Genomic DNA, 13186 nt, shown 5'->3' on the forward strand with positions numbered 1-13186 from the left:
TGTCTGTATAGTGAATCTATAAGAGCTGAAACTGTATATACATGAATAATACAGAAAATATATACAGATACTATCTAAGGGTAAAAAGAAAATAACTTTATAACTTTATAAATAGTTAAAGAATCACATAAGCCTGGAAAAGTCAGGTGGGTGTCCCAATACTTTTGTCCTGAAATATAGCTAGCTAGCTAGATATTGCATTATATAGAGTGTACATTCAAATGACACATGCATAGATATAAACAATTTTACACACACATATACACACACACACACACACACACACTTCACACACACACTTCACACCTTGTGCTTCTTAGTTTCCTCATATTTAGGAAGCTGTAGTGATCCAGGTTTGCATTAGAAAATCAAAAAAGGTAAAAGGTGTTAACCAGAACTTCCATGTGCTCGATTCTACACATGTATTTCATTCAGAAACAGTTATGAAGGATGTGAAAAGTAGGGATCCAACCATAAATATGCACTTAATAAAACCTGATGAAATATTATTCGTGTTTTCATGTAAAATGTGACTTCATAATGTAACAATTACTTAATCTTGATTAGGTTCAACTTTAAGGTCAATGTTCAGAGTTGTAGCACAGATCCAGTGAAATGCAGATCTGCAGATAATAATGTGTTTCTAATCTGTACATGCACATGCATATATACAGCGCCCGTAAAAAGTGCAGAAGTTTGAGACACGTGCACGTTCCTCCTGTTTCTACGCAACAAACTCAGTAAAAGGCAAAATAAACAAGTCTTTTGCAGAAGAACTTGTGTAAGAAGGAGAAGAGGAGAGAAGATGTGATCAGACTCCCTCACCCCCACACTCACACATGGAGGTGGAAGATTAATGGTTTGGAGTTGTTTTGGAGAAGTGAAACGGGAACGTTTTCAGGAAAAAATGATGGACTGTACAGTATATTTCTATTTACATTTAGAATGATGGTATTTGGCAGACACCTTCCTTATTTCAGTCTCCATTAATAAATCTGTTTTAATACTAGTTTATTAGGAAAAAGAAGAACGCCATCGGTCTAAAACTTTTGTTTTAATTCATGAAAAATTGAATTTAAGAACTTCTGGAAGATGAAGGGGCTTTAGACGTGGACCTAATACTGCTAAAAACACAGATGTTCAAGCATCAGAACATCAGCACCAGAACAGAGAAAAGTCTGGAAGCACATCTTCCTTGTACCCTTGCAGGATGGAGGGAGCATGGCGTAGTGTAGGGTGAGATAAGTGCAGTTCTGGTCCAGTTTTATAGGCAAGCATTAAAGTTTTAAATCTGATTTAGCAGCTACAGAATTGGTGAAGAACCTAGAAAGGCTGAACTGAAATATCTAAAGAACTGAAATATCTCCATCCAAGGCTTCCTTCCAAGCTCTATCAAAAAACCTGACCAATTGAAGCTTCTCCATAAAACTCTTCTCTCACAGTAATGCATTTAACTCCTCAAACGATTCACTTTAAACAAAGCTTTACTTGATACACAAAAGCCATTGAAGGTGGAGATTAAATACAGAAGTGTGTGTGTGTGTGTGTGTGTTCAGGGCTGGAAGTAGGCCTGTAGACTGTGCAGGCCAGTAGATATCCAGCAGCGAGGGGGTTGGGGAGCCACGGCACAGGGGATAATAGGGGATAATCATGGGAGTCATCGTCATAAGTGCATCTTCCAATACAGCTTGTACAAAGCAGGTTAAATTCCGTCTGAGGTCATGGTGTTACAGGACAGGAGTGGCCCACATTATGTGCAGTTTATAGAATGAATACAAGCTTTCGTACAATTTATTTAAAAAAACCTAACGGGGATTTTTTGTTTCAGATAATTACCTTGTATCAATGGTGAAGAAGTTTTCCTATGGTTCAATGCAGGTTTTTAACATTTGCTACTAAATGTGTTTATTAGAGGGACAGCACATGTAGGACGTTTTGGAGACAAGGTGAGGGAGGTGTGATTGAGATGGTTTGGACATGTGCAGAGGAGGGACATGGGGTATATCAGTAGGAGAATGCTGAGGATGGAGACACCAGGAAGGAGGAAAAGAGGAAGACCAAGGAGGAGGTTTATGGATGTGGTGAAGGAAAACATGCTGGTAGTTGTTTTGAAAGAGGCAGATGTAGAGGACAGGGGGGTATGGAGACGGATGATCCGCTGTGGCGCCCCCTAATGGGAGCAGCCGAAAGAAGAAGGAGAAGACTAACACAACATTTGTTTGTAAAATGCTGTTTGTCTATACTTTGATATTTTATCAGATTCTTTGTACCTACGATATCAGACATGACAGTAGCCAGAACACCGTGTGCAATAATTTCATTGCAATAAAAATCATAATATTTAATAGACATATAATAATAATAATAATAATAATAATAATAATAAGTTACATGTGCAATAACCTTTATAACTGTACGATTTCTTTTTCTGCCACCTGTTTCACTGCTGCTACACATTTCAATCAGTATATTTCAATAAGATTGGAAATTAATTGCTTATTTTTTTACTTAATTGTATATAAAACTTTACTTTATTTTACCGTGAGCAACTGCAACCCAACAATTTCCTCATGAGATGAATAAAGAATTCTGATTCTGACTATCGAGGTGCCATTTCTTTTTAAAATCCCTATTTTTGTTTTTTTGTTTACAACAGAGGAAAAAAGAAATGGCTTTTTTTTTTGGTTACCTTTTAAACTTAATTACTTCGAGATTAATTCTGAGGCAGGAGGCTTCTTATCAATATTACTTCAATCTATTTTACATCAAATCATCAAGTCCAATTGAAATTCATTATAATTCCTGTTTCTCAGTGTGACGCTGAGCCTTGTGGGAAATAAAAGTGCTTTATACATGTAACATGTACTTTACAGCACAGTAAAATTATTCGCTTGCTTTATGAATAGCGCAGAGTCAGCAATGATACAGCGCCCCTGGAGCACAAAGGGTTAAGGGCCTTGCTCAGGGGCCCCAAGAGTGGCAGCTTGGCGATACCGGGGCTTGAACACTCAACCTTCCGATCAGTAACCCAAAGGTTTAAAGGGGTCATGAGAAAAAAAAAAACAGAAAAATAGATTGAGGAAACAGGAAAAAGAGGGGGGTGGTAGCTCAGTTGTTAAGACATTAGATTCTGATACAAATGTCGAAGTCAAATTTAAGGACCACCAAGCTGCCACTCCTGGGCCCTTGAGAAAGGCCCTTAACCATCAACTGCTGAGTTGTAAGTCGCTCAGGTAAGAGTGTCTGCCAAATGCAATATATATACCGTATATAAGTCAAGTCAAGTCAGGTTTATTTGTATAGCGCTTTTCACAACAGACATTGTCTCAAAGCAGCTTTACACAAATCAACAGTTAATAACTGTATTGCAGGATATAAGTGGGTCTTATTATATAGTATATTTTATTTATTATTTATTGAAATTCATAATTGCTTTTTGGCATAGTGAAAATTCAATTCAATTCGTATAGCGGTTTTAACATTTATCATAAATTAGTCCCTGTAAGTTGATCCAGAATGAAAAAGCCAGTGGGAAAAGTGCCAAAGAAAAACTCCAGAAGACTTCATGAGAAACCTTCAGAGAAACCTGACTCAAAAGGAAACCCATCCTCATCTGGGTCACATTCAAAACACCTTAACAGTACCAACAAATTAGTCGTATAGCAATACTCGCTTTGACTGTATTTATGTCCGTTTCACCTGCAAGTACACCACATGGACCAAAGCTTGTGGACACCTGACCAGATGATTGCTATGTGCTTCTTTTTGAACATCCCATTCCACATTTAATCTTCATTCACTGTTATAATAAGCTTCACTCATTTTTGGAGATGTGTGAGATTTCATTCAGCCACAAGGGTGTTAGTAAAGTCAGGTACTGATGTAAGTGAGATTGGAGGGTTGGAGCTCTACAGCAGGAGATCTTCTACTCCAACCAATGCAAAGCATATCTTCATGGAGTTGGTTTAAGTCTCCTAGTTCAAGTGAATGAAGAATTTCATGTCTGATACAATTGTGTACTTCAACAGTTTGGAGAAGAACCACATATGGTTGGAAGTCAGGTGTCCCAAACTTTTGTGCATATAGTAAACATCATATGCAAGTACGAGAGAAGACTCTTACTCAATCCTCCCGCAAATGAAAATGGACATTACATTTACAGCACTTGGTGGTGCCAAGACCATTGACCAGTGCAAAGTTCTAACCACTGAGTCACCACTTCCCTAGACACCCACTGTTATGTTCACATCTGAGTGTAAACATCTGTGTTTCTAAATGCAATCCATGAATCTTTTAGAAAGATACTCAGAAAAAAATCCCCTATATTCACTAGAAGAACCTCCAATGTCTGATCAAACTCCTTCAAGATAATATCTGTGTTGCAGACACTTAAAATCACAGCACATTATACCCATTAAAACCTGGTTTATGTCTCATCATCGCATCTGACATGCTTCTGAGAATGGCACGAGATCAACTCTTGAAAGCCTGGATTATTTTTTTGTTTTCTTTCATATATCAGACAATCTTTCACCCCGCTTTCCTCTGGACTGTAGCACCTTCAGAAAAACATGCACCAGCCATAAAATTAACTGTGTGGATGCAATCTTTCAGAGAAAGAGTCCTTCCAGCATTTAGTTTCAAAACCCTCGGGCTGTTCGATCTTGAGATGTTTGCTTTCGAGAACACGCATCCGAGTCGATACGTTCATCAGACGGTACACAGGACAAGATATCAAGACGGGTTGATTTCGTCTCCGAAAGGAGTGTTCTGCATATCGATCTGGTGTTCCTTTACTCCTGGCTAACATGCCCTTTTCTACCCTGCCCCCCTCTGGAGTACACACACTTGGTGTTGGGTCAATGAGTCATTCTTGTTCACGAGCTAAAAACCCCAGATTTTTTTTTTTTAGAACACATACCACGAACTAGCCAGCCACCGCTGAGAAAAGCGCTAGACGGATCGATGAAGCTTTGAAGGGGCCTCGCGCGCTCAGGCTTTCTGTGTGCTCATTCAATCAGCGTGGTATGGATAGGCTCCCTGCCGCTCGCTCGGATGGAGAAAGCACTCGAGACGTTCACTCGAGGACCTGAATTGGTCGCCTCCTTCACAGGCTTCGTATACGCACTTCTTCAGCTAAAAGCAGCTTTATAATGTCACGCATTAGCCGAATTAACTTGAAGAAATGAACGCAAGCTCACCTGCATCCTCTCCAGCATGTCGAAGAACTCAGCAGACTGAAAGCAGGAAAAAAACAAAAAGAAGCATTAGAATATGCAAAACATACACAAATTTCATTTCCTGTTAACGCTTGCGCCTTCGACGTACAGATTCGGGAATGAGAAAGAATCCTGTGTGTGCGGGGGTGCTGGTGTATTTGTTGTACTTTATCTAATAGGGATGTATACTGTATATACGATACATTAAAGACACATATGTAGGAGCCACCGATGCGATACGATTCACCCCTATTACCATGAGATCGGATTTCGGATAAAACAATATGGTGATCTGCAATTCAATATGTTACTGATAGCTCACTTTTATTTCTTCCATTCAGACAGACAGCAAATTATCAATTTACTTAAGTGCCTTCTAACGCACCGCCCTTTCACACACACGCCTTTATATTGCAAAAAGAAAAAAGATCAAACAAAACCAGATGTTCTTTTCCAGTTCTGTTTCCAGGAAGTTACAGCTCTACCTCTGCCATGTTAATCCGTATTCTATATGACTCTCAGGACACGCCTCGGTCCGATGCACGTTTTAAAATCGTCGATCACGCCGTTAACTTTTATGCCGAATCGAATGTGTCATGGTTATTCGAAAAATTATGTACATGAAGGATTGTCGGAGAATCAGCATCTATATGAAATCGAGCCCTCGCTCAAACTGTGACTCAAACCTAATTATTTCAGGATCATGCAGAAAAGCTATTATTGCCATCTCTTCTCAATAGTTTATGAGCAAACCATTAACATGTGGTGTTTTCTCGTGACCCTGGACTGTCTACATACACAAATTGCTGAGGTTGTAACATGAATTCTAAGGGCTACAAGAATAAGGTGACAAATCGAGGTCTGAAAGACCATATAGAAAGTAGCAGGTACTTCCATGTAACACATTCTAGATCCACCACTATACTGACGTGACTCTCACAGCTCTTAGATCCGTTGCTATCATCACATCATTCTAAACACTAGTGATGGGAAGATCGGATCATTTCAGTGAATCAGTTACACGTCTACATACACCAACTCTGACTACAGTTCCAATAATTATGTATATAATTTAGATTTATATATGTATATACCTGCATAGCGTATATGGGAGTCACTTGATAAAAGGAACGAACGACTCTGACTAGAAGAGTCGGGAGATGAACTACTCGATTCTGTTTCCTGTACATGACCTACGGAGATTTTGAAAATGAACAAATCACTTTTTAAAACTCACTCTTCTTCCCCAACACACACACTATTGATCTGCTTCTATTGTGAAGTAATTGTTAACCATATGAGCAACCAGAGGATTAACAGAGTGATTCTGGACTTTCTTCCACCTTTGGTTCCCTCATGTGTTAATTCTAAGTCACTTGTGAAGATGATTGGGATCTTTTAAAGATCTATTAAGAACAGACCTACTTTTAAAAATATAGTATTCCAAAACCCCTACCAGACCATAAATCTCAGATTAAGAATACTTTCTAGACTCGTACCACCACAAAGGTCCATGCCATATCACAATGTGTTGGATAGATAAGACTAAACTATGACATTAGTGTTTATTTATTTTTCAATCAACAGTTGATTCTGGATCATAGATTTGCTCCTATTATGAAGTGATTCTAGCACCTAAACACTCCAAGTGTTCCCTCCTATAGAGATGCGTTTCCGAAGCCCTACCACATCATAGATATTGATAACATGAAAAAGTCTTGGACTCCAAACCACTAAAGCAGATGTGACCTTGTCTTCAGTGACGTAGCAGTGTTTAACTTTATGCAAATTCTGGGCAACTCGTTGCACAGACAACCAACATCCATCTGCTGATTTGAGTCATGCCCTAATTAAAGTAGAAAAACCTTCCGCCAGCTTCATAGCACAATGACTAGCAACTTGCAGCCATGAGAACTTGTGCTTCTGTGACCTCATAGTTTATACATAAAGATCTAAATATGAACTCGTACCACCAGCTTCACCTGGACACCTACCGAAGCATAAATCTCCATTTTTATATAATGATCCTGAACCTTATAGCACTAATTCGATCTACACCCTGTAATAAAGTGATTCTAGACTAATACCACACTAATAGATATACAGTATATCCAGCCCCAAATTAAGAATTGATTCTGGACCACTCCATACTGTAGATGTGCCCCATTATTGCACAACACTGATCCCTCCAAACATTTGTTAGGAAGTGATCTATTTAACCTTTCTATTGGCAGAAACTCCTGCCATACCTATGAAGCAATCATGGACCCCCTGTAGATGATTAGTGATCGCCCACATATATCTCCTCCTGCCACTTACAACCAGGATGCTCCACCATCTTCTATATCAGAGTTTTAGGAAAATAATTCCAAATAATCCATTGATATCTTTTGCACTCCCCAGACAGATGAATTATTTTTCTTTCCTCGCATTGTATTGTATAAGCATTTAAAATGTATTTTAGCTAATAAACAATTTGCATTTAGCAAAAATGACTGGGTAACAACTAAACCAGTAGTGATGCCAAGCTGCAAAACCAACAGAAATCCCAATCTATCTTACCATGAAGAAAACTCCTAACCTGGTCCAACCCTCACAAGCTCATCATCATCGCAGAAACGTTCCCAAAGATGTCCATACCAACATTAAAGAAAAACCCAGCCGGTGTCAGGGTCCAGGAGGGACGCAAAGAGGGAAAAATGCCACCTGGTTAATGATTAATTCCCTCCAGGTTACAATGTCAACAAATAAAGACCAGCAAAACACTAACAGCCGCCCGAATGACCTTAGAGATTTCATCTATTTACCGTAACTCAGAGAATCGGGATAAAAACACGACTTTGACACTCGTCACGCCGGACCCGATGTCAAAAACACGAGAAACTATAGCATTGGTGTTACGTGGAGATCTACATGCAGAATCTCTTTATCTCCTGGTACACCCTGTGGACTTGGCAGCTGCTCCACAGCTGATTAGCGACACTTACACACCGAGAGACTTACGGCAGCGACGCTTCAAAACACACAACATGCTTCAGTTGCTATGCATACAAATATACGAGAATGGAACTGGATAGAGCGTAATTAGGTTTGCATTATATAATACTACAGCACTAGACTAGGAAAGTAGAATAAAAAAAAAGTTTTAAAAGAATGACAATTATGGTGAATGTCTGCTGCTACAGGCATCAATTTGAAGTACAATTGTTACTGTGTGTACACATTTAAAAGCAGCATGTTCCAGTTTTACTGACGCAGATCTCACACATTTATTAATGATGCACTGAAATGGAAAATAATTCTTGAAATCCCCAAAAAATAATATTTAATAAAACTTCCAAAATAAACAATCCAAGGAACAAAGAACAAAAATACATGATTTCCAAAAACTACCAAAAATCTGGATCAAGTGCTATGTTAGTATGGTGTAACCAAAACTGGCAAAAAACTAACAGAAAATATAAAACCAGTTTTTGGTCCAATCCTTCAATCAGGTTTTAACAGAATTCTGAACGAACGCTTTATGGAATGTAAATGCAGTTATTTGGTGATGCAGTAACTAAAGGAAGAACATTTACGCCACTTAATTGCTGATATATTTAATTCAATACAATTTACTCTCTTAATCCAAATTTCATAATTGTATACTTTATAACTTCATACTTTATGATTCTATAATCTAACGCCATATTCTATAACTACATCATTTATAACTCTATAACTATGCTCTATAACGTCATACTCTATAAATTAATTCTCTGTAACTCTATAGCCTACAACTCTATAATACCATAATCTATAACGATATACTCTATAACTCCATACCTTTATAATCTATAAATCCATACACTAACTCCATAATTCCATAATCTTTAAATATATATCTTATAATTCTATACTCTCTAACTTACTCTAACATACTCCATACTGCAAACCTCCATAACTCAATACCCCAAACCTCCATAACTCCAAACCTCCATAAATCTATACTCCAAACCTCCATAACTCCAACACTCCATAAATCTATACTCCAAACCTCCATAACTCCAACACTCTATAAATCTATACTACAAACCTCCATAACTCCAAACCTTCATCACTCCAAACATCTATAACTCCATATCTCCAAAGCTCCATAACTCCAAAGTTACAATCTCCATAACTCTATACTCCACAAATCCATACCTCCATAAATCTTTAACTGGAATATCTTTGCCACACAGTCAGACTTTTAAAAAGCTCCCAAGTAAAGTAATAAAACATTTCCGCCTCCAGGATTTAAGAGAAAGTTACCGGAGCCGTACTAAGAGTGTCTGTAGGTCATGTCTAGGCTTGAAGACGTGAAGCGTTTATTTACACTGCCTGTATTTACACCGTCTTCAAGCGTGGGCAGAGTTCTACAGCGGTAAATAGCCATAAGGAACAAACATGCACGGGCACACACACACAAACACACACACACACACACACACATTACAAGGAACTGCCTCCCACATTATGGAGGCTGAGAGTGGGTTAAGTTTGTCTTTTGGCCCGTGGTGTATTGTATAACGCAGTCAGTCGTGAAGCCGCTGTTTCTGCACCATGACAACGCTGGGATCCGTGAATGCTTACGATGCTGCTGATCCAGTGTAATGAATTCTGCTGAAACAACATCTCTGGCGTTCTCTTCGCTCATGTACAGGAGAGTTCTTTTCCTCTAAAGCGTAATTAAAGCTATAAATAAGCCAATTCATTAGAAATGCCTTTGGGATTCAACTTCACCTTTCCAGCTACTTATTTACTACAAACAGTTCTGTCTACACCACTAAACCACATCACATGAAGTTTATCTTTTGGTTACACACACACACACACACACACACACACACACACACACACGAATATATACACCATCTTTGTCTGTCATGTTGAAGATTACAGATTTTGTCATACCTCTCTGTCCGAATCGACCATGCACTGTTCTTCAGCGTGTGCGCACACACACACACACACACACACACACACACACACACACACACACCCACCCCTCAGGAACACACTACAGGGTGTGCCTGGTAATCCTCCAACACACCATGCCTCAAACTGGTCCTACCAGTCTGCGTCTGGAGATATTTGCTCTCACTTCCTTTCTCCTCTGTTTTTTCTCATGCAACGCATTTCACAAACGTGTTCCTCAGCTTTACGGTGCAAATGCTGGCACGCTGGAGACCTTATCAGCTCCACACACACCCTCCTTTTCCTCTTTCACAGCCAAGGTTTTAAGTTTAGAGTGGTCACCAAATAGCGAGTGTGTGTGTGGATCATCAACAATAACTTTGGTGTGTGTGTGTGTGTGTGTGTGTGTGTGTGTGCGCACTTGTTTGGGTGGTTGAGCACAATTCTTGTGACACCTAATGTTCCTCTTTTCTACTCGTACATGCACTTAGCAATATATATATATACAGAGAGGTGTTTATATTAATGTGTGTGTGTGTGTGTGTGTGTGTGTGTGTGTGTGTGTGTGTGTGTGTGTGTGTAAGTGAAGGAAGTGGAGGTTTATATACACTATAACTACACTCAAAAGATTAGATTAAAAAGATTATACACAGAATAAGACACTGCATTAGATTAGACACTGTACTAGACATTGCATTAGATTAGACTCTGTGTTAGACATTGCACTTGATTAGGCATTTGATTGGATTAAACACTGTATTAGACATTGCACTTGATTAGGCACTGTGTTGGGTTAAACACTGCATTAGACTGGACACTGCATGAGACACTATTAAATTCGACATTGCATTACATTAGACACTGCATTAGTCATTGCACTTGATTAGATGCCATTAGACACTATTAGAATACACACTGTAATAGACAATGTATTAGATTACACACAGTATTAAACAATGTATTAGATTAGACACTGTATTAGACATTGCATTAAATTAGACACTATATTAGACAATGTATTCGATTGGACATTGTATTAGACATTGCAATTGATTGGACACTATTAGACAATATATAAGCAACACTATTAGGTTAAATACTGCATTAGATATGTTAAATTGCACTTGATTGGACACTATTAGACACACATTAGATTAGAAACTGAGAAAACACTGTTTACTCTAATGCAGCATCTAATATTGTGTTTTATCTAATGCAGTGTCTAATGTAAAGCTGTTTCAAAGCCAAAATTGTCTAATACAGTGTCTAATCAAATGCAATGTCTCATACAGTGTCTAATATCAAAATGTCTAATTAAGTGCCATGTCTAATGCGGTGTCTAATCTAACGCAGTGCCTTATGCAATATCTATTGCAGTGTCTCATTAAGTGTATTGTCTAATAGTGTGTTATCCATTGCAGTGTTCGATCTAATACTCTGTATAAGACATTGCACTTGATTAGACATTGTATTAAACACTGTATTGACACAATATATTCTGTTTAACACTGCATTAGATTAGACACTATCAGACATTGAATTTGATCAGACACCATATTAGATAAGACACTGCATTAGATTAGACACTGTATTAGACAATGCACTTGATTAAACACTATATTAAATTAGACGCTGTATACGAAATTGCATTTGATTAGACACTATTAGATACTATATTAGATTATGTTCATGAAGACACTATTAGATTATGTGATGCGTGTGTGTGTGTGTGTGTGTGTGTGTGTGTGTGTGTGTGTGTGTGTGTGTGTGTGTGTGTGTGTGTAAAGATGCACGAAATAGATGAATCAGCTATGAACTATGTCAGTATAAAGATTCATGTACAGTAGGTACATTGATATAATGTATAATTTATTAATTGTTATTCAATGTTACAGGTTTTACAACACATTTGTCATTTTCATTCCTTTAGAAATTAATAGGATTATTATAGCTTTAGAAATTTGTCTTATCAAACCACTGAAATGTTTTACCACATTGTACGGAGATAAGACGATTTTTGTGAAAAGCGTTTCCGTCTAGCCGCCCTGCCCTGTCTCCAAGACGTAACGATATGAGATTGTTGTCACGTGCAGTGTAATCAGTCAGATATTGTTGAATATTCCTGACACTCCTTGTTCTAATATTACCGTAGGGCTGCTGACAGCATTTCTGGTGAGGTTTTGAAGCACGTTGTAGTCTTGCTGATGTCACTGTAATGCTTCGTTTTCTCTCTTTGTTTATGGTTTTTACACAAATGCGTGGTACATTTAATGTGCAGGAAATTATTTTATACACCACTTCTGGTTGTTTTATATACTCTATACTATATAACTCTACACTCTATAACTTTATGTACTATAACTATTTACTAACAACTTTAGATTAGACTTTAGGTTTGACATTATTATTTAGGATTAAAATCACTGCTGTAACCAGACCCAGTGAACAGGCATGAAGAAAATTACAGACCACACTATATTACACATTATCAGACTCCACACTGTATTAGACACTGCATTAGATTAGACACTGCATGAGACTGGACACTGTGTTAGACATTGCATTAGATTAGTAACGGCATGAGACTAGACACTGTGTTAGACACTGCATTAGATTAAATACTGTATTAGTCTAGACACTATATTGGATTAAAAACTATTAGAATAGACACTGCATTAGATTAGATACTGTATTAGACTAGACACTGTGTTAGACACCACATTAGATTAGACACATTATTAGGCTAGACACAGCATTAGATTAAACAATGTATTTCACAGTGTATTATATTACACACTGCATTGGATTAGACACTGTATTAGATTAGACAAAGCATTTGATTAGATACTGTTACACATTGCTTCAGAGTAGACACATTATTGGACCAGACACTATTGCATTAGGCAATGTATTCAATTAGACATGTGTTAGGCACTGCATTAGATTAGACACATTTTTTAACTGGACACTGCTTTTTATTGGACACTATTAAACATTTTATGAGACTAGACACTGCATTAGATTAGATA

The 13186-nt window shown here is 37.9% G+C and overlaps 1 protein-coding gene across 17 annotated transcripts in view; it reads right to left on the bottom strand.

Moving 5' to 3' along the window:
* rap1gap2a (RAP1 GTPase activating protein 2a) overlaps positions 1-13186 on the bottom strand; it is a 112166-nt gene that overhangs the window by 25169 nt on the left and 73811 nt on the right. For 4 of the 17 annotated variants that reach the window (XM_046863242.1, XM_046863240.1, XM_046863237.1 and 1 more), the window contains 2 exons: positions 5202-5237; positions 307-339 (listed from right to left, as the gene is read on the bottom strand). In XM_046863242.1, the coding sequence (XP_046719198.1) occupies positions 307-339; positions 5202-5237 (69 nt within the window). Of the gene's footprint in view, positions 1-306; positions 340-5201; positions 5238-7781; positions 8004-8026; positions 8096-9404; positions 9486-10098; positions 10276-13186 lie in introns of those variants that run through there. The other 13 variants (XM_046863241.1, XM_046863238.1, XM_046863254.1 and 10 more) reach the window with 10 other exon arrangements.

Source organism: Silurus meridionalis, chromosome 12, assembly GCF_014805685.1.
Source record: "Silurus meridionalis isolate SWU-2019-XX chromosome 12, ASM1480568v1, whole genome shotgun sequence".
In the NCBI taxonomy this organism is placed as follows: Eukaryota; Metazoa; Chordata; class Actinopteri; order Siluriformes; family Siluridae; genus Silurus; species Silurus meridionalis.